General features: G+C 47.9%; 1 protein-coding gene across 5 annotated transcripts in view; it reads right to left on the bottom strand.

Moving 5' to 3' along the window:
- Window positions 1–22,967, bottom strand: part of MGAT5 (alpha-1,6-mannosylglycoprotein 6-beta-N-acetylglucosaminyltransferase) — a 358,323-nt gene that overhangs the window by 55,245 nt on the left and 280,111 nt on the right. For all 5 annotated transcript variants that reach the window (XM_037068662.1, XM_037068737.1, XM_037068872.1 and 2 more), the window contains one exon: window positions 3,453–3,602. In XM_037068662.1, coding sequence (XP_036924557.1) covers window positions 3,453–3,602 — 150 coding nt within the window. The remainder of the gene's footprint in view (window positions 1–3,452; window positions 3,603–22,967) is intronic.

The raw sequence follows: 22,967 nt of genomic DNA, 5'->3' as shown, positions 1-22,967 counted from the left end.
AGCAAGAAATCTCTCCTAGAGGGTATGACCCTGAGATCCCAAATGGTGAACAGATTTCATCTTGACACCTTCCTTCATTCTTAATTATCTGAAGGCCTTCTACAGCCAGGCACTATTTGAGTTGGGTCCCCTGGTGGCGGCTGTCTCAGCCCTCGGTTTCTGAGAAAAGCTGTGCAACCTCGTGGGAAGGAGTCATGGTTGACTGGGGAGAGGGGGGAGGGTCAGACTTGAGGGTGGGACGGAGCAGTACACACTGAACACCTTCCAACCCTTCCCAGGCTTTTAGGTGAGCCCTACAAATAAGCAATGAGCTGACATGGCAAGGAAATAGGGCATCACGATCCCGGGATAGAGGGGGACTGACCAGAGGCCTGGGTACGGAAGGGGTGCAGGAACAGAATTTGCCCTCGCCATTTGCTGTAGAAGGAGAGGTACCTGTTCCGGCTCACTCCAAACGCTCCTCCACCCCAGAGGAGGATGCTAAATGCCCCCTTCTGTAAGGAGCTGCCATGGTAAAACCAGGGGGGGTGGGCATGAAGAGGTTAAAATTAGGAAGGAGAAGGAAGAATCACATTAAAAAAGATGGGGACTTAAACCAAAGCAAAAACAAGCCACCCAAAGCAGTGCTTATTGCTGGCTTGAGCTGTACCCCTGGAGTCTGCTGGGCTTGATGACTTGTCTATGGCCCTCTGATAAATAATTAATTCATCCTAACTTATATGCCTATTAGAAGAGTCTTTTATATTCCATGACTTCCCAGCTCTCTCAGCCTGGCTTTAGTGCCACACTGAATTCCTTCTGTCTTCACAGGCTCCCTGCAGTTGCAGTCTGCTAATGACACCTGAGCCACAAATGACAGGCCAGGACAAAATTCTGCTGAGCAGAGGGTTTGCTGGGCTTGGTGCAGAGATTCAAAGATGGCTCATAAAGAAAAATAATGAGTCAAAAGCTGATTAAACATCAATCATTTCTATGTCTCTAAACCTCGAGGAACGCCAGAATTGCTTTCCTCTCCAGTAACGAGCCTGAAAACCATTCATTCTGCAGACATTTGCTTCTCTGCATCTTCAGTTCTCCGCTTTCAATGTGGATTGGAATAAATTGCTTTTAAATTGCTCAGAGACACAGAGAAAGGAGTTAGAGGCAGAAAGGGTTATACATGCAAAGCCTGACTGGTCTTTAGTGTCATTATTTCAAAGCCCAAGATTCATTCATTTTAGTGCCTGCTGCTGTGCTCTGGGTATAAGGGGCAGGGGGTATCTCAGCAATACACTGCCTCATTTTCATCATATTTGTCACTGTTTTAGCCATAATTCTATGTGAAGTACTTCAGTATATTCTAGACAGATGACTAGGTGATACAAAATGAGACCACGGACATCCTCTGAAAGCACCAGTTTTTCAAGGAAAAATACACTGCTTCTCATGCTCAAAATTCAAGCTGTAGTCCTTGGTTGTTAGGCAATCCCTGACAGGGTGGCCTGGGCCTCCCAGGCCTCTTCCCTATTCCTTCCTTAGTTACCGGGGGCCTCAGCCTCAGTCTGCTTCCCATTCTTTCACAGGGTAAATGGATGGTAGGTAAGTGAGAATTCTTTTAAAACTTGCAAGGCTGAGTATGACATTCATGACGCCGGGTTAATAGAAGTGTGTGAGACGGTAATGACATCCTGCTGAAAACTAGTGTTGCCAAAGGTTATTTTAAAGGAGCTTACACTTTCCCTACAGTCTTTGTGGGGAAAGTAAAATGAGGGCTCGCACATGCTAATAGTTCCAAAATATCACCTAGGAGAGAAGGTGAAGGGAAGCACACAGCATAGCTGGGAACACACTTCAGGCCTGCCAGCCACGGTCATCAGGCTACAGATGACCTTGGGAGGAAACAAAATCCTAATTAAAGCAACCACATCTTCAGCCAAGGAGATGAATGACTTATCCAACTGTTTCATTCATGGTATTACACAAATGGCTGGGAGGTAGAGATGGTCAAACACGTTCATTTGCCTGTGGAGAAACTGAGGCAGAAAAGAGATGCGTATTCTTTTGTCTGGGGAGTGTCCATGCAATGTTCTTAAATGTGAGTGTTTCTTCATGACGTCGATAAGTTGAGGGCCAGCAGAGCTTTATTTTCCAATAAAGAAACTCATGAGTTACGGCCACCCTCGAGCTGACCACAGTGACGGAGGGCAAGCCGAATGCTCCGGCCTGTTTCCTCACGTTCACAGGAAAGGTAACAGCAGCGCCTGCCCTGCCTACCTCCGAAGGCTGTTGTGAGAATCACACAGGACAGCAGGTGTGAGTGCACTTTCCAAAATCAAAATATCACACCATAAGTATAAATCCCTATTACGCCACAGAAGTTCATCCACTCAGCCTCTCTCCCCTACTTTGGAAGTGAAAACACATTCAGTTGGGGGCCAGAGCTGAAAAATTCACTCTTGATAACGAGCTTCTTTCTCCTGTACTTAAACCCTGCGGCAAGGCTCTGCTTGTTTTGGGGACCCCGAATCCCTTGCATGAGGCCTGGCACATAGAAGCTGCTCAGTCAGAATCTATCATATTCATAAATGACAGCTTAACAGTAAACATGAGAAAGCTTACCCAGCACATTACCAATCCTTCAAAACCAAACTCTGATCCATTCATTTGGCACTTCCATGGCAGAATTTCAGACGCTGGGTGGACGTCTCCACGGTGTCCAAACAACACACTCATCACACCCCTGGACAGTCCTCTACCAATGGCTGCCCCCCAACCCCCCGCCGCTCCCTACACCACGTGGTCTGAACTCTGTTTCTGTCTGTGATAATCAGACCCTCAGTCCCTTATCACATTTTATCCTCCACTCTTTCCCAACACTCGTTAGACTAGCTGGGCTGGTTTCGGGCTCCCTCCACCTCCACCACCTGACTCTCAGTCTTGTCTGTCTGTCCCAAATGCCAGGTGTATTCACACCCCATCTGTTTCTCCCCCCGCACGTCTCCCCTGTTGCCCTCCCTGCTCCTCGAGCCTGAAGGAGCTTTCCCCTCATCTGGACTTCCTCGGTGTGCAGTCCAAATGAGGAGATGTGAGGAAGAGCTGGCTGGGGAACCGATCCCTTGGAGTCAAGCACCCCACCCAGGCTTGCGGTGAGAGCCACTGATCTGTCAGGAAGTCTAGTCCTTGAGACAGGGTCTCACCTCTCCTGTTTGCCACCTTATCCCCAGCCCCTTGCTGGGTGCCGGGCACAGAGTAAAACCTCAGCAAGCATGTTTTAAACTGTAGCAACCTCATTCCACCATGCGCTAACTTGTCAGCTCCAGCCCATCTCCAAACGCACCGCCCAGCAATGGCCTAAAGAGCCACTGCAACACCGAGAAGAAAGGGCGAGCGAGTCTGACCCCACTCTAGTGTCAGTGGAATACACCTGAAGACAGTATCCCTGATGAATCTCTACAAAACTACTGAAAACTCACCTTGGTTTCTCGGAGAAGAAACTGCAGGTCCCGCCCACTGAGGATACCATGGTTTTTCACGTAACTGGGAATGTTCTTTGTGCTGGAGCCGTAAACAGTAGCGTGCACCTCCATGTACGTGTGAATGATATCCAAGTAGAGTTTCTTATTCTACAGAGGGGACACAAGAAGGTGTTTCTCATTTCTTTTCACTCTCATAACCACCCATCACATGGGAGAGGCCACAGAGTCAGAAGTTCCTAATGTGGAGACAGCAGTAATTTGGAAATTCAACTCTTAACATTTCTTTCAAAAGGAATCTTAAAGGATTTTCAGGGTAAAAATGGTCACATGGCCACTGAACAGTTTTGCAAGAAGAAGCATATTACATAGCAACACACTACTGAACACCAACGCTAACTCAAGGCCAATTGTTTTGGAGTATCATCCTCACTTTGTAAACTACTAAGGACCCAACACTTTGGTTTAGGCTGGTCTGCCTTCAGGGGAGCATGGTGGGGGAAAGAAAGCCCAGGGAAGGCAGTCAGTTGAACTTGAATCTTTATCCGGAGATGCTATGCTGTCCCTGAGGAATGCAAACATCCCTGGCTCTTGCCAATATTTCTAGTGATGATTAACTCATGTTGTCAGAACAGGATTCCACCTAATTTGCATGATGAGAAGAGAGTTTCCCACAGTACACAGTGACTGACTTGGCAGCGGGAGAGATAAGACTAGCCAGGTAGACAAAGGTGGAAAAAAGATTAAATGTAAACTCTGATGAGCCCCAAAACATTCGAGAGTAGTTTTACTTTTATTAGAAGCAAACAAAACCTCTTTTCTGTACTCAATTTTGAGGCACATTTTCCAAATGGAAAATACCCGTGAAGCAGAGGCAGGCTCCCTTTCCTTCCTCTTCATGTTCCCCTGTGGTCGAGATGCATAAAATGCATTTCATGGGCTGCTTTTTTTTTTCTTTTTAATTTGAAAGATTCAAGTTCTGTAATGTCTTCCAGTTGCACAGAAGTGGAGCAAGGTTTCCCGTCTGAGCCTGCGACACTGGCAGCCCCAGAGCTCGGAGGCCGGCACTTCTCTGCCTGCCCGGGGGGCTGGGCCCTGGTTCTGACCATGGGGGGCAGCTCCTCGTGGTGGCATGAGCAGGGCTCAGGGTTAGCCCTCTGCCATTTACTGCCCTGTGAGAATATTACAAAGGATTCTCAGCTTTGGGGGTACGTGTTTCAAAAGCCTTCCTGACTGGAAAAGCAGTACAGGCCATGTTCTCCAGGAGGACTTTGTTCAGAATCAACCAAATCCATCCCTGTGCCCTGCTGTGTGAGTAAAACGAACACTTTGACTGAAAGTTTAATTTCATGCCATGTTTAGTGTGGCTGGAAAATATTAAATTCATTCCATCAGAGATGTACACTCTTGAATTAGTGCAGAAGTTACTACAAACCATTTATAAACCATGACTTCCCATTCAGAGCTTGAGCCAAATTTAGGATCACCTCCCCCCTGGGGTAAGTTAAATTTGAGGGGCTCTATGACATTGTTCTTTGCTAGTTATTACCTGGTAACTCCTACCCCCACAAACCTTGCTTTCCGCACCCAACCCCATGCCACGGATGGCCGGCCCAGGCTGTGTCTGACCCGGGGGCGCCCATTCCTCAGCTGGCCCACAGCCTGGGACAGTGTGTTCAGGCTCAGGCAGATGAACTGAGCCAACCAGACCCTCTCTGGGGAGTGCAGAATCCTGTACACAGGGAGATTACTGCCAGATGGCTCTGGGCTTTCGAGCAAAAAGGTCATTCAGTGTTGGAGTCTGGGCAATCATAGACCAGATACAAGTTTTGAGGAAGCCAGCTGCCAGTTTTGGGGGGTGGAGGTGGGAAGAGAATGACGTAAGAGCTGAGAGAAAGGAGGAAAGCAGGAGACAGAGTTGGTAATAAGAGGGACCAGAAAGTGACTGAGACCTAGATATCACCCTGCAAGTATGACAGACAGAGGGTGGGGAAGGAGCAATGACAGAGGAGGCTGGTGGAGAGGGGAGGGGGGAAGGAGGGGAGGGAAGGGGGAAGAAGAAGAAGAGGAACACGAAGAGGAGGAAGAGAAAAGAGAGGAAAGAAAGCAGAGACAGAAGAGACCAGGGCCCAGAGCTGCTCCTGGGTCCCGTCCCACCCACAGTGGCTCCGTATCCAAAACCCCCCCGGGTCTTTCTGGACCTTCACCATAGCAGCAGCTGCCCAAATTCTTTGTGCCTCCCACCCTCACTTGAGCTGCTCTGAGTGGATTCCCATCATCCAAAAGGAGGCCTGGCAGGACATTTTACTGGGCTTTTGGTAGAGACTGGAGTAGGGGGGAAGGCATCTTTCCTTTAAGCAAAAGGAGACTTTTCCCTGTGAAAACCAGCTGCTAACGAACGAAGATGCACAAAAGGCCCCTGGACCAGGTCTGGGATGAGTGACGAAGGAGGATGCGAGTGGTTCACCTGGCTCCTGTCCTGGGGAAGAACACTCAACTGAGGACAGACTCCAGGTTGGGATTCTGAGACCAAATGCCTGGGTAGGGAATGCTATCTGGGACACACGGGTATCATTAGCAACCCCAGGCCTCCTTGAAGTACAACCAGGGGGCAAGTTCAGGCAGATACAAAGTAATGCAGGAGCTAATAAAGTCTATGAACTTATTAACATTAAGGCATGGTAAAATATGAAAGCAGAAATTACCTGCAGAGAGGACTCATGTAATTTCATGAAAAGCAAACCACAACAGGTTATTAGAAGGAAAAAAAATGTTTCCAACACAACTCTAACCTTTGAAATTGCCATGGCCATGAGGTGATCCCAACCAGGTCTCATGTTACCACTTGTCACAGTTCTGTAGGAACCTGGCGAGAGTGAACCACGCTATGGGGTTCAGGTAAAGGTGATGAGGGGCCACTCACCCCGAGCTGCCCCCTTCCCAGTACTCACGCTCGCTGGATGCTAAAGGCACCTGAAGAGGAATCTCCAGCTCAGAATCGCTGCCTGAACTTCAGGTCCAAAGATCCAACTACCTCTTGGGCCTCTCTACCTCAGTGTGTGGCAGGCGCTTCCAACCCCACAGGTCAAAGAGGGGCTCGTCACACCTTCTCACCCCAGGGTGGTGTCACCACCCCACCACGCTCCCAGTCTCAGCGACAGACATCTCCCAGTCAGGCGCCCACCCAGGAACCACACCTGTCATTCCACACATCAAACCAGTCGGGAACCACTGCTGATTCCGCCTCCCTAACATCACACTTGCCTCCTTCCCTTCAGTTCTTGATCCTTGCTCACCTGGATTGTGTCAAGATGAATAAAACCAGCATTTTAACACATCTCTCTGTGGCTCAAGAAGGTGTTGCTCACATATGGTTTCTACAAGTAAGCAGCAGTATCGAGACTACAAAAGAATTTGTATGGCAATGCCATTTTTGAAACTATGTGAAGCAACACTATTCAATATAACGTATAAGGACAGCAGTCTCAGACATGGACAGTTACATAGCCAAGTACAGAACTATACATGGAGATGACAGGCACTGGCTTCAGGACAGTAATCACTGAGCAAGGAGAGAGGGAGGTGGATGGAGCTTTAGTGGTATTTGTGAAATATCATTTCTCTGTTAAAGAACAATACTGCAGAATAAGAACATCTATAGATCTGGGTGGCAGGTATATGTACTATAGTTAATATATTTCACAATAAGATAGAAAACTTAAAAATATACACAATCAAGAAAAAAACAGAAAGTAGCCAGTAGGACTTCTGAGTTTGCACCATTGACACCACACTGGGGGCTCAGTTCTTGCCACAAAGAGGTTCACAGAACCCCCTTCCCTTCTCTCTTTAATGTGCATTGCCGTCTTTTGTGTTTAAGAAGTGGGGTGCTGGCCCTGTTCAGCATGACCCTGCCTGCCTTTCCCATGGGAGGGCCTAGTGTGCCAGTAGCACGCCCCTCCCCCTCTCTTCGGGAAGTAGGTGTTCTGCTGATCCAAGAACTGGAGCAGGATCAGCCCCAGAAAGCTTTCCCTCCATGACTTAAGAGACCAAGGTCAATGAAAACCACCTACTCCCTAAAAATGATCACCTACAAGTTTGTTGAGACGCAGTCAAGAGGGGCCTGGCGCCGAGTACCCCAGCACCGCATGCCGCACGCTGCTACCCATCTGGGGTGATCAGTGAAACCTCCAAAAGGTCCCGGGCGGGCAACTCACAGCCCCATCATGCCTTCAGTCTCAAGTCCAATTTAAATTCCCATTAAACACAACCAATCAAACCGACGAGATCTGAAATCTACCCAGACGTGGAGGGAAAGGAGAGCGCGTGCTGGAGCAGAGGAGCAGTGTCCCCAATGTGTCTTCCGCTGCTGTGATGCAGCCAGAGGAGGGTCCATTTGCAGAACTGGCAGTAAGACTGGCAGAGCTTGAACAGAGAGCTTCAGATAAGACAGTTCTTCCATCTAAGACAGCAAGGGTGTGATTCCACAGCAGGGGGAGAGGTAAAATGTGGAACTGGAGAAGCAGGAGTTTTTCGATTTTGCTGGTGAATTAGGGGTGCAGGAATGCTTTTTGGCAAATGGCAGGATTCTGAGCTTTTGGTTGCAGTGGATAGTATGTACTCTTCTCCCTAGCAACCATCCTGCTCCCCACTGCAGACATACGCATTCTGGGCCCCATAGCGCTCCTCCACATGGCATCTTGTGACCTGCCATTTAAAATAATACTAATGCTGCAGCCCTGCCCCGAGTTGGCTGGCCTGTGGAAAGCACTTGGTGGACACTGAGCCAGTGGGCCTCCTCTCCAGAGAGGGCTGAGTGGGTGTGGAAGACTCCATCCCTCTCTGCAGGGGCAAAGCAGTGAGCTCCAAACCAGGCTGCTAAAGTGTGGGTCCTGCTGCGTGGGGGTCAGGATCCAGTCAGAGAAAATGAACATCTTTGCTCAGACAAGGTCAAACGTGAGAGAGCTCACGTTCTGGTAGGTCTTGGGCCACAGTTCCAGTTACGCCTCAATCCCGGAGTGTCCCTGCCCTTCCCCGCACTCTGAGAGCAACCAACCCCCACTCTGGCCCCCACTAGTTCGCTGGTACATCTGGACCTCTGTCGCTTAAGCACGAAGGGTCCTGACACTTGTGATCAAGTCTTTATTTTGATTATCGTAAATTTTAAATCATTTTAAAAGTAGTAGCTTCTACCTCTTCCCCCACAAATACAGAAATTGGTCCACTCCATCATTTTACGAATACACAAGGATGAATCACGTTTTAAGAAACACAACGTTGGAGTGTACACTTTGTCCCAAACTAGCCACGGATCTTTACTATGAGCTGCTGTGATGGAACTGCTTGAAAGGTTGGGGTCTGACTTACTGACTGGAGTGAACGAAGACTTTTTAGATCTTGCTCTACACCCAGCCTCCTCCCTTCACTCTGGCACCCACCCCCTCCTGCTTGGATGACTGTCCTAATCTCTGAGCTGAGCTCCTCGTCTTCCTGGTCCTCAGCTGGTGTCCACACGGCCAGGCTGCCCTCCACTCTCAGAATGGGAAGAAGCTACTACATGGGATGGGGGAGTGGGGTCTCCATTCCTGAACACTCTCCCAGATCCCTGTGAGGTGAACCAGGGATGATAAGAAGCAGGAAACAGAAGGGAGCAGGGCGAACAAAACTGCCCTGTTTTCTCTCTTCTACACACTAGGTATGCTATGGAAGCGGTCCTCCTCACAGAGCCCGGTGCCAGGGAGTCCACAGAGCCCGGTGCCACGCTGCTGCATGAGTGTGTCCCCCCACCCCCCAGCAGAAGCCAGCACGGTCACACGCTCCGCCACATTTTCTGCACTTCTCTTAGTCCCACTTCCTTTTCCTTCAGCCTCACTGCCCTGGGTTTGTGCCTCCCACCCCAGTAACTAGTACTACTTGAATCTTTGCCTCAGGCCCTGCTCTCTAGAGGTCCTGGGCTAAGATATTGTTTCTAGGTTCTTACCCCTTCAATCCACCCACTAGTTTCCAAGACTGAAGATTCAGTCCCCCCATATGACGTCTTCGAGGGCTCCTGGTGGCATTAAAGACCACCTACTCAGATATGCATACAAGACCCTTCACGACCTGGGCTTCTCAAAGCTCTCCAGTTTTACTCCCTACTACAGGTGACCCCTGAACAATGCAGGGTGAGGGGCTCCTACCTCCTGTGCAGTAACAATCTGCATATAACTTTTGACTCCCCAGAAACTTAGTTGTTCCTTGGTATCTGTGGGGGATTGGCTCCAGAACCCATGCAGATACCAAAATCCACGGGTACTTGAGTCCCCTATAAAATGGTACAAAAAATGCATACAGTCAGCCCTCTGCATTCACCACTCCCAACTGTGGATCAAAAATAGTACAGGTATTTTTTGAAAAAAAGTCCACGTAGCCCTGGCTGGTGTGGCTCAGTGGATTGAGTGCCATACAGCGAATCAAAGGGTTGTGGGTTTGATTTCCAGACAGGGCGTGTGCCTAGGTTGCAGGCCAGTTCCCAGTAGGGTGTGCAGGAGAGGCAACCACACACTGATGTTTCTCTCCCTCTCTTTCTCCCTCCCTTCCCCTTTCTAAAAATAAATAAAATCTTAAAAAAAAATAAAGTCCATGTATAAGTGGACCCATGCCATTGAAACCTGTATTGTTCAAGGGTCAAATGTATTCCCTCTCCCTACACTTATTCCTCACTCCCAAACCTCTCCTGCATCGTCACACACAGCTGGCCTGCCACTGTCGTTGTCAGACTGGCCCTCCCTTCCGACTTCCTTTGCAAGGTGGCATTCCCTGGCTTGCCCAGGTGAAGTTAGCTGCTAACCTCCTCTGCGCTATTAGTAGTGTTAAATTAAACAAGGAGGCCATTACTGAGGTGGCTCTAAGGCTTCCTACATAAGCAAATAAAAATCTAAGCCTGTAAATGCCCCAAGGTTACAAAATCAGAATCCTAAGGACAGTCAGTCACAATGGCCAACTAGGCTTTAAGCTGTAGGCAACCAAGTAATCTCTTTAGGAGACAGAATGAAAAAATACCAAGAGGTCAGGAAGCCAGTTAAGACCAGGTGGCCAGAAGGGAAGCCAGATAAGCTGACTGCAAGAATATCATCACCCCTCCCCTCCCTACTTAAAAACACAGAAGTAGCTAATTTTATCTCCCCTCTAACTGTCTGCTTCCTTGTAGGTGTTAAAACTACTGATGCATGAGTGCAGTTGGTCAAGGTGTGACTATTCCACCACCTTCCTGGGGTGGCGGTAGTGAGCTGCCCTGCCCACACAGAACACCAGGGAACAACTGGGCAATGCAGCTGGAGAAGGAAGTCCCCTGACCCTGAAATGAAAAATTCCACAAGCCTGCCTTTTTCAAGAAGCCTGCCTTTTGGCACAGGCCCATTATGTCCCCAGCTTATAAAAGTGGCCAAGCCAAGTCAGCCGTAGAACCAGTTCGGAGGGCCTTCCTTTCTTCTGTGCTGCCTCCCTTGTGCTGAAGCACAAGCTTAATAAAATCTGTCTGGAAATTTCCCTGGGGTTTCTATCTTGGGGAAGCCAAGAACTCCAATGCTGGTAACACTTTCTTTGCCTCTCCTCTTTCTGGAAGCCTTTCCCGGGCTCCTGTCAGAGGAGTGCTCCTAACCACTTCTGGCTTTCACTGATTGGAATCAACTTTTGTTCAAATAAACTCAATTAATATGCCTCAGTTTATCTTTCAACAGTGTCTTCTGCTTGGGCTCTTGGGCTGTGCTGTCACTGTGTGGCCACCCAGTGGGGCTGAACTCCTCAAGGCAGGTTCAGGACCTGCAGAGGCCTGGCACAGAGCAGGCGTTCAGTAAATACACAGTGGCCGGAAAAGGAAACAAAGAGGCCCCACGAACCACAAACCATTCACGGGCCTATGGAGATGATGGGTCGCAGGCCTGAGCCAGCCCTCTCAGACTCCTGCCATGGTCCTGTCCACGTTCCCAATTCATTGCAGGAGTCAAGTTATTCACCAACAAAACCTGCTCCCAGCGAATGAGGTTAAGGTCCATGACTTAACCTAAGGGTATATTTGCATCAAAATAAAAGAGCGCAAGCCTTAAAAAAATTACATTCACGGTTGATTCAATTTCCTTTTGACATAGCTACGGAGCCAAAGATCCTCTTAGGAGTGGTGAGGTAACAGGAAGGGAGGGAGGGGAAGAGGGAGGCAAGAAGACAGCACCCTCATCTGCCTGTTCCTGAAGGCTGCACACAACTCAAAAAGGATGAAAATGTCTTCTATTTCAAGATCAGAAATAAAGTTCTAAATTGAAAATCTTGGTTCATTTCAGCAGCAAAGAAGAAACAACTTCAAGTAACCTTCCAAGGCCGAGGTGTGCGTGATGGGGGCGAGGGGGTCCTGTTGTGTCCCCCTGGGGCCTCCCAGGGCTTTAGAAGACCCTGAGAAGCTAACATTCTCAAAGCCTGTCCACCTCTGACCCCTCCCCCCCAAATCCTTCTCTCTCCAGGATGGTGCTCAGTAACTGGAGTGGGAATGATGTGGGGAACATCACTTCCTTGTCTCCCACGAGCCCACGGGCAATAAAAACAAGGGGATCTGCTTCCTTTTGCTGGACTGAGCTCCATGCTTCTTCTTGATGGGACCGCACCTGGTATAAATGGCGATTTATATCTATACCAACAGGTAAACAGCTCTCTGTAAAGCTGCACTTCAGTGTGGCATGAGTGGTTCTAGAACTGACCTACTTTTGAGTTTTAGGAAGAGGACAAAAAGGAGATGGGGAGCAAATGAAAGGGAATAGTAGTCACAAGCATGTTAGTTATTATTCTTTATTATCTGGTCAGGGGAATATTTTGGGCTCTGGCCTAAAGAAAATGGGAGGCTTCTGGGGCTAAATGGGTAATGCAGAGAGAACAATCAGTCCTATTTTTGCAACTTGATGGATTTATAAGTAGAAGATAATATCACTTCCTAGTTATTTTAGACACGGTCTATATATGCTGAGCTAGAATTAGGAATAATGAAATATGTGTAAAAGCTGTTTAAATACATACCTTATTTTAAAATATACAGTGGCAATATTGCCCCCAAACCATAAATGCGGGACAAGTCAGAAACGAGGTCCAAGATGGCTAGAGCCTCCGCCTCACTGCCCAGCTTGAACCGGTGCCCGTTCCCTTGGATCTTTCCATGGGCACCGGCTGGGGAGTCGGGTGCTTCCCCACCTCCCCAGCACTTTCAGGTTCCCGGGGTTTCTCTGCCTTAGCACTGGAGTCTTCTGCTATTCAACAAATGCCTCTTAAAGGACCCTGGGGACCCGCCAGCCAGTTTGTGAAAACAAGAAGCCATTTGGCATGACCTCCTTTCTGCTTTGAGAAGGGCAGGAGGTCTTCAACTTGTCAAGCAGGCTTCTCCCCCTTCCCCCCATGCAAATGCAGTCGGTTATGGATAATGATGCCTCTCACCCTGCTCTGACTGCCTCAGGCCTCAAGCAACAAAGCCCACCGGCCAGGCGATTGTGCCTAGAAGACAGACTGAAAGGCTGAAAAGAGGCCACTCTTCCAGGAGCTTTGTTACTAGATCTATATGGGTAGTAATCATAGAAAACAGACTGTTTGGGGACAAACAGAAAGGTGTCACCACGGAAGGTTAGGGAACCAAGAAGGCGAAACTGAAGTTGTACTTGTTACAGAGCCTCCTCTGGGTAGGTGAATTGTGGGTTGGATGGACTTGACCAGCGAGGCTGTCTCATCCATGCCTGAAAAAGTAGAGGAGATGATAGCCAGATGGGCTCTGGCCAGAGCCTGTCAATCAGATGCTATATAAGGGCGAAGGAGAACTGGCCACTCGGCAGGACCATCCTGTGTGTCTCTAGGGAAGGATTTTGGAGTGCTGGGGCTGGGTCTGCCTCGCAGGGCATCATGGTCACACAGGTGGAGGGCGGGATGGGCATGAACATGGGGCTTCTCCCACCAGTTAAAGTCAGGCCCCAAAGGTCAGCAACCAAACAAGAGGTACCAAGTACCCTCCCATGTGAGCAGCCAGCCCACCTCCCCACACCCCAAGAAGGGAGGAAGAAGACCGTCTTTGGGGACCTGTTGGCTACTTTCCCTCCTCTACCATATCAGGTTAAGAAGGGTCTTCAGGGGATCACTCGGAGAGCATCCCTGTTAATTTCTGGGGCACGCAGATTGGCTCTAGGCTCAAGACTTGAAACACCTTATAGGTGGGGATTGGGGTGGAAAGAGGTCCTGAAGGCGGAGCCATGTGCAAGGCCTGCTTCCGCAGAGGCAGAGCTCCCAAGTCCCTCAAAGAAATGGATGCTTATTTCCCTTGGCACAGGTGTGGGCCACACGGCGCCCAACTGGGTCCTATGAGGTGTGGGGTCTGGCCAATCTGCCCTGAATGGGAGCCACAGAGCCAGCCTGAGGCGGCACTGGCTGTGATAAGGGAACAGATTACTGTAGGTGAGTGGGTCACGGGAGGAAGGGAGGCACCTAGAGACCCACTGTGAATTCACAGCACCCCCTCCAGAGAAAAGGTTCAGGCAGCACTACACTAGATGGTGCCACTTCTATCCCCACAGGAGTTTCCCTGCCCCCTCACCTCAGCCCTTCCCACTGCACCTGTGGAAGAACTCTCAGCAGCCTGGTTGGAGAGACAGGAAGACCCCAGCGAGGGTGAGAGGACGACCTGCAGGATGGGGTCCCACCCCCCTGCAGGCTTCTCAGGCAAAGCAGCACTTCGAAGTGGGACGGAAGAAGCTGAACTGGAAGTGACGTTCAGAGTTTCCCCTATTCAATGGAACTGTTGTTCCATGAAACTAGAGTGGATGCTTTAATTATTGCATTGGGATTGCTCTTGGAGCTAAAAGTAACAGAAGGGTTTTTTATTATTTGTGAGTTATAAGGCTTATACAAAATTGTGTCCAAGTGGTAGAAAAGACTAACTCTACAGTTCAAGGGAGAAAAAGTTGTTTCTTTCTTGAATTCAGTGGCGGCCCACTTTTTAAAATTATTGGTGACATCTACAAGGTGACTTTAAATGGAACATGAATTAATTTTTTAAAAAATTGTAATAGTTTATTTCTGGTTTAGAAAAGCATAAGTATCACATCCATGTGACCTTATGTTTATTAATCACTTAGGACATAGCTAAAGTAATTATGTTAAAAATGAGTCCATTAAAATATTAAGACATTAATAGTCCAGGTGGGGTATGGACACAACAGAAGTCCTGATTCGGGGTAGATGACTTTCGTTTGGCAACTGACACCTAAAAGCAGCGAGTGGGTGGGGTGGGGGATGGCCTGCTGTCAGAGGTGAGGCTCTGGGCGGTGAGGAGGAGCCGCAGTCTGTCATTCCACCAACCACCCTGGAGGCAAGACTGTGGCCAGGGGACTTGAGGTCACTCCTTCTATCAGACAGCGGGAGCAGAGAAAGGCGAGGAGCACAGAGCATGTGCTTCTGAGCAGAAGCGAGGACAGATGGAAGAGGTGGGTGGTGGTCCAATCCCGAAAGAAAAGCAGGTGGTTCACCATTTCCATTTGAATGTTTTCTCACTTTGCTAAGTCCAGGATGGAAAGTGTCCTCACATACCACACTTGCACCCTGCAGCAGAGGTGTCAGCTGCTAACTCCTCAGCAAACACCCAGTAGGAAGCTCCGCCCCTGAGTCTGACCTGCAATGACCCCCTCCCCTGTGAATTTCTCAGGTTATCCAAAAGAAATTTTTTCTTAGGTGAGGCTGCGCAAGGATATCCAGGGGGAAGCATCAGGGAGGAAGAAGCCTTGGTTGGGTACAAGCCTTAGCTCCCCAGGCACTGCCCTGATAAGGCTGGAGAACCTACTGCATTTTTGCAATTTCAGGTTTCTCAGCCATAAAATGGGGGGCTCGAAGGTCCTTTGGGCGTGAAAGTGCATGATTTTTAATGTACGACTGAACGCATCTTTCTGTCTGCCTCCCCATGGGGCAGATCACTAGTCCACAGAGGGTAGGAGGTGCGGTGGCTGCTGCTGGCCACCCAGGGCCCCTTTTCCACTAAGTCAACTGTCCCTGAGTGTCTAGCACTGGTTGTTAACCTCCCAGCTGCCCCTCCTCAGAGACCTGCCTTCCATGAGGAGGGACAATGACCGACTGTCAGGGAGTTAGAACGGGCAGACCCTTGCCTCAAGGTGCAAGAAACAAGGATGACCTCTCCACTCCCACTTCCCCAAAGAAGCCAACTGCGGCTGGTCCCCAGCTGAGAGCCTGGGGCGTCCCTGCAGCACCTGGCACCCTACGGGGGTTGTTAACACTCCCTCCTTAAGGTCAAAGGTTATTTTCAGTGATAACCATAAAATGGAATGAATAAAAATAATGGTCAGAAGAGAAATGTAGACCGTAGACATTTTCTTTTCTGAACTTTGTGTGTATCTGTATCATCATCTCAATAAAGAATTTAAAAAATTATCATGTGAAAACAAAAAATAGGTTAATGTTTTTAATCACCTTCATGTGTTTTTCCATAAAGAAGAATAAATTTCTTTCTATGTCGGTCTCAGTGGAAAACAGTAACATCGTATTTTGTTTCGGGTAGTTCACTTCTGCAGGTCTGCCAACGACTCCATAGGAATCGACGCTCTTCACGTGTTCACGTGGAGAGACTGAGTCCATGTATCTTCACTTGTACTCACAGAGGAAGACTTTTCATTAATCTCACTAAGTTTCTCTCAGATGAAGCACGATACGTAAATAAGAAGGCACAAAGGGAGTGGCAGAGTCACGTCCAACCAGGCTGCTCCTGCATGCCGGCCAGGATGAGAAGGAATCACCTTCCTGCCCTCTCTGCCTTTTCCGCCTGTAGTCACCTTACAACCAGGGGGAAAGAAAAGATAATACCTGTCTCCAAAATCGCATCTGGCAGCCCTGAAAGGCACAGCTCACACGTGGTGACTAGGCAGAAATCTGGGAAGTGAGATAAACGGAGCAGGCCCCAGGCTGTTGGGAAATCAGGCAGGGCACAGGAGCCAGTGCCCACGTCTCCGGGCCACGCACGCCTTCACCTGTTATTCTAAACACAGTGGATCGGGCCTCACCCTCCTGCCAGCCTCTCCCAGCTCCGAATAAGAAAGGAAGCTTGACTTGGATGAACCACACACACAGCACACGAGGGAACACTGCACTGAATATGCACTCACTTCTTGAATCCTGCAAATGTGGGGTGGGGTGGGGTGGATTCTTTNCCCCCCCCCCCCCCCCCCCCCCCCACAAGATCAGGTCAGACTGTGCTGCGGAGAAACCCAGACACAAGCAGTCTGGGGCTGTAAACAGTTTCATGTACTGCTTCATTGGCTGTAAGGAAATTAATGAAATAATTCTGCGATTGTATTTGAAGGTGTTCTTCTCTTTAGAGCCCGAATTAATGATAAAAAGTATCTCTTTGGGGACACCAGGACAGCCAAACAGATGCAGGCAGGCCGCAAACATGCCCCTGGCGCAGGGCCAGATCTTGACGGCAAGGTCTGCATGGGAAGATGACAGAATCCAAGTCAGACACAATTTAGTGCCAGGGATGCTCTCGTTGTTGGGATAGTTTGGGCAGGGTAAACAGCACTGCTTCGGAAAGATCGAGGACTTCTGAAGATCTGTATTCTTGGTGGCTCTCACCAGCAGTTGGCATTCTGCGCAAACACCGTCTTCATGAGTGGATGGCAGAGGTGAACTGCCTGTCACCAACCTGCTTCATTATCCAGAGTAAAACAGGGAAGAACTGGTCTCTGCCTGTGAATAGCATTTCCATGGGCAGGCCAGCCCCAAACGGATCCGCGATAACACAGCCATTTCTGGGGACCCACACACATTTGTGTACAATTTAGTAGGCAGTTTGGGGTCAAGAACGAGGCTGCGTTTTTATTCCAACTTTGTAACTAACTTCTTGGGCAAGTTCCCAAGCTTCTATCTTATCTGTAAAATAAGGAGGTATTAAACCTGCCCTGTTATCAGAGAAGTGATCAGAGAAACAAGTAAGACTTTTTAAATTAAGTGAAAGGGTCCTAATTCCCACATCGTCTGCCACACACAAAGATTCGCACACCCTGTCCTCTGCTGTGCCTCCGAAAGAATATCACCTAGCGCATGGTTATGGCAGGACCAGGGCACCCAGGGGGCGCAATGCCTCCTCGAGGTAGGCCCTGCACTCACCAAGGGGCCTTTGGTCCTCAACGCTGGGCTCATGACTGAGGGGATCCCACCCTCTACGTGGCTGTTTTGCATTTCTAGTTTTAAGCTCTAGTGCATACGGACTGAGCTTGTTGAATTTCTTCTCCAAGGCATTCAGCCCGGTGCCATACGCATTAGTGCCCAGGACTTCACGATGATGGATGTGTCCGTCTGTAGTACTGTGCATCATCGCTCCCCTCAGAATTGCAAGTGTCAACACCTCTTTGTTGGAAAGACTGGGACCTGACATGTAATAAACCAGGCCATTTAAAACACAAGACTCTCCTCTCATGGGCTCCTTTCTCCCCCTGTTCCAATCAAACTAAGAACAACGTTCCAAATTGCAGGCATTATCTTTCTGTGCTTTTTGAGGAAGCCACAGTGTATAGATTGAGATTCTGATTTTGGCACAGCAGTGAAGGTTCCCCTAGAAGGACCACGAACTGCTGCTAGTCTTTAAACGAAGGACTGATTTTAGGAGGGAAGCTAAAAATACCCTTCTTCCCCTCTCCTTGAAATAAATCACAGGGTTTTTGAAATTTCTTCACTTCATTCCTGACTTTTTGAAAACATGGAGATATCAGAATAAAAGTGATCAGCTGAATTAGCACATATTTGAATCTAAAATACTGCAAATAAATATATTTAGAATGCAAAAATAGCTGAAGTGTCTAATTTAGAAGCGGGATCTTGAAAACAATTAAATTACACTGGGAAAGTAAAGCTCAGGTCTCACACTTGTCCATCATTTTGCAAAATTTCTCTCACACTTTTTTATAGCATGAGAGATAAAAAGATACCTCCTCTCTCCAACTCAATCAACACCTCTCTCTCACACCACTCAGGTTTCTCAGACGCTGAAAGAGTTCTTAAGCTCTGCCCCAAACCAACACTCCTTACAACCTCCCTAGTGAGGTCCAGGAAAAAGGTGAAGGATCTGAATCAGGTCACCTGGGTTCTAGTCTGGGATCTGCCACTCACTGGCTGTGTGTCTGTGGGCAAGTGGTTTCTCCCACCTGCAGCTGCGTTCTTCAGGCATTAACCACCTTCCTTTCCAGAGAGATGCAAGAGATCATGTGTGATGATGCGGACTTAAACTACAAGGGGCTGTGCCATAGCTAGGGGTCTCCTCTGCACCAGTCAAAGCTTTCTTTTCTGTCCCCAGTCTCTGTTCAAGAGACTCTCCTGCTAAGAAATGCCATCTACCCTTTACCACCTCACGCAGTTTCTGAGAGGCACCTTCCTCTTGACACTTTCGTCAAGCAGATCACTAATAGCACACCACCTGTCTCCTCCGGGACAACGGACTACTGATCTTGTCCTTCGTAACGTCTCCCACCTTCTCGAACACCACCTCGTGGTTCAGCGACTCTCCTTCCCCTTCCACGCTTAGGAGGTGGCAGGGCAAGGACCTAGCCAGATGCATCTCTGATCATTAGTCAACACCATCAGAAATTGCTCTGTAAACATCTGCTAAACAAAACAAGCATCTAAGAAGCAAAGCTCTCTGGAGTCTGAAATAAGACAACAAACAGCGAAAGTCTGAGAGTTGGTGTAACTGATATTGACTGAAGAAGAAATGTTTTTCCAGTAAAAGCAACTGTGCAGAGGGGTTCAAACTGGCCCACACCAGCGGAGACCTGGGCCCAAATAATTTGACATTTTTAAAGAACTCTGCAGTGACTGTTTCAGCAAAATCAGTGACCGCTATCTTAGAGTTTCTTGGTGGCCATGCTGGAGGGAGGGGGCGCCTGAATGTTCACACACCAGAATATAAACCATGCGATTTAACTTTGTCCTGGGTGGTAGTCACACTACTGAGTGGAGAGATATTAGTGGACGTAGAGTCAGATTAGATTAAAGTCATTCAGGACGTCCCACGTTTGACAGGATTACAGCCCCTTGTCATACTGTAATGGTGCAGCCAAGGGGGCCCCCAAAGAAGGATTTGTAATGGGGTCCAGAACTCAGGGTGTCAAGGAAATATTAAAGGAAAAAATATATAATGTCCTCACCCCCACAAACCTGAGCTGGGGGATGGGACACATGGAGCAGGGCCATTGAGAGTTGTTTTGAATAGCAACAGCTTTGCAGCTAACCTCTAGAATGGTCATTTAACATATCTATAACTTTTAACTGGTTTCATAGATATGTTAAATAGCCGTGGCCATGCTTCGAGGTGGGGGATGGGAGTGACTTCAACCCATGAAATAACTGGGAGGCAACTCCTTCCCACTGTGCCCCCCCTTACAGCCTGGCTCCACCCCAGGGGGCCACACCTGCCCAGACTTACTATGGCAGCCCAGTAAAAGCTGGAAGGATACAGGAATGCTGGCAGGTGTAACTGATTGTGGGAAGAGTTGGAAATGGGGCTGCAGAGGAAGATCGGTGCAGGGATGTAAACCCAGACTCGGCAGCCATGAGAAGAGAGGACCATGGGGCTCCGAGAGTTAGGACCATGAGGCTTTGGGGTGCTCCCTTTTGCCACGTGGGTTAGGAAGCGGGAGAGACTTTGCCTGGAAGAAAAGGGATGAAAGCACTGGCGGGCCATGAGAAGGTGCCACATGGTTTTGGATTAACTGGATATCATGGTGGCAGCACAGCTGACGGTGCTGGGAACCTGAGCCATGGACTTCTACTTCTTTCCTGAAATACAGTACCCCAGACTGGGCAGAGGGAGGAGGAAGCACTGTGTGCGTTTGAGGGTATTCTAAAGAACTTTAGTATTTTAATGAAGACATTAAGTCATTGCTCTAAGTCTGTATAGCTTTTAAATAAATAATTCCTTTTCCCCAATCTCTGGCATTGAGAGACGTCTTTTCTCTGGTGGCAGACAAGGCGAACCTAGTACGGTGAGGGGGGGCGCCCAGAGAAAAAACGGGGGTCCTTTTGGTAATAATATATTTTTTGCACCCCCAGTCTGTTCTATAACAATATCATTCAGGATAAAACTTCATTTCTAAAAGCAACAGAAACATAGATGTTTAAAGTAACAATTTATTTCCATATTTTCTGATTTTGCAAATTAATTGAAGTTGCAGTTTTTGTTCTGGTGTCGTTTTGCTGGAGGGAACATGGCTTTGCTGGGGCCTCACACACACAGTGCCCAGTCTCACTAAGGAAGCGGCCCTGAAGGGGGACACGCAAGATCATGTCAGGGGCATAAGAAAAAAAACACAAGAATGTGTGTTTACAGTTTTCAATGTTTTTATAATGTATATAATGGTCTTACGTTGCTGTACACTTTTATCAATAAATCAACATCCACAGATTGGGAGGGCATGCTCAAAACTGTTTTCGTTGACATGGCTTCGATGATCAAAAACAAATGGCACCCCCCTCCCCCGCACAGAAGCTTGCTAACGACTCTGCCACAGCAAAACGGGGCCTGCAAGTCGAACGCTGCTGGCATGCGTTTTCCTAGAAGGTTGGGAAAAGCTCGTGAGATCACACCAATGCCTGATCTGTTTTGGTCACTTGAAGTGACCAAATTTATAAAAGAGCTTGTAACAGGAGAAGGATAATGTCTTTGGAAGCCCAGCAGATACAGAAAAGGGAGAATGAACCCTCTCATTAAAACGGATCAAAGTAAGAGGCATTTGGTCTCCTGTGTCCTTAACAGAATGAGTAAGGCCAGGGCCTGCAGCGTCTCTTCAAGAGAGTCCCCTGACAAACACCCGCTCGGGCAAAAACACAAGTACCCCACATTTATGACAGGAACAGCTTGCCATATTCCACATCAGTTCTGATTTCAAATTCATTCAGGTCACCTTCACACACCATTAGCTCAGCTCCCACCAAGGCACGGCGCGCCATATGTGCATGACTGCGGGCTTCTGGGTCTCAGGAAAGAACACTCATCACCGGGAAACCTGTCGAACTGGTGGGTCTGACAGTTCAGGTGGTGCAGCATATGGAGCTAGTGCAGAGGCTGTGGATTAACTTTATTTGAAAAAAAAAATTAAGTGAAAAAGCTTTCCTGTTGAAAAGGAGCAGTGTGGAAAAGGCAGAGGGTTGCTAGCTCAGTGCAGATGTTATCCAGGTCTCTTTCCTTAGATGACTTTTAGGAGTTCCTGAAGTTAGCATTTTTGAATTTCAAATAGGCTAACCTTAAAAGTCCATATAACATAGTAAGAATAACTGCAAAGGACTGAAAAACATCAAATATCTCTAAATTAAGTGAGTCCATAAAGACACCTAGAATATCACCATTTGCAAGGACTAATGAACTAACAGATCTAAGGCATGATCCTTAATGGCTGAGAACATCAAGAAAAGCAAAATAACTAGCCTTCTGTGCCTCCTGGTGTTAATACCCAATCACACCTAAGAGGTAGCCTTGCAAAAAGGTCAAACATGAACTTGATCAACCTGTAATATTTTATCTTCCAACTTCAGAAAACACAGCAGGGAGAAAACGACGGTAAACCACACCACGGGTAAGCGATTAGTGAGACTAGGGGATCAGTAATCTGGTTTCTCCAACACATAAACTTCCATCGAAAGAGATGTAAGAAACATACACAATCACAATGTGTGGCTCTTATTTGCATCCTGACTGAATGCAGTTTAAAAAAATGAGACAATGTAAGAAATCTGAACACTGACTGTGTATTGTTAATAAGTTACTATTTTTAGGAGATAACAGTATTATGGATACTTTTTTTGAGTCTTTTTTTTAGAGGTACCTAATGAAATATTTAGCAATGAAGTAATATGCCTTGGGTTTGCTACAATAATCTGGGGGCAGGGTTAAAGATGAAGCATGACTAACCTTGAGTTGATAGTTGAAGCTGGGAGATGGGCACACGGGGGCTCATTACACTTCTCTTTTATTAGAAATTTTCCACGATAATGTTTAAGGGAAGAAAAGTCACTATCGTTTATTCTGAGAAAAGTTTTCAAATACTCACAAGGGGAGAAAAGTCTTATTTGTTGTCCTTGACTTTTTGGGGAAGATGTGGCTTTATTTTTATTGTATTTTATTGTGTGCTATTACAGTTGTCCCAATTTACCCCCCCCTTGTCCCCCTCCACCCAGCACCCCTCACTCTCTCAGGCAATCCCTACACCATTGTTCATGTCCATGGGTCATTCGTTTAAGTACTTTGGCTACTCCATTGCCTATACTGTACTTTACATCCCCATGGCTATTCTGTAACTACCTATTTGTACTTCTTAAAACCCTCACCTCTTCACCACTATCCCATATACCCCTCCCATCTGGCAGCCATCAAAACCCTGTCTGTGTCCAGGATTCTGTCTCTGGTCTTTTTGTTTGCTTAGTTTGTCTGCTTTCTAGGTTCAATTGACAGGTTGTATTTATTGCCAT

Source organism: Sturnira hondurensis, unplaced genomic scaffold (assembly GCF_014824575.4).
Source record: "Sturnira hondurensis isolate 20B ecotype Veracruz unplaced genomic scaffold, ASM1482457v3 Scaffold0000256, whole genome shotgun sequence".
Taxonomy (NCBI): domain Eukaryota; kingdom Metazoa; phylum Chordata; class Mammalia; order Chiroptera; family Phyllostomidae; genus Sturnira; species Sturnira hondurensis.
Note: the sequence above shows the minus strand (reverse complement) of the source record. Positions and strands in the feature narration are given on the sequence as shown.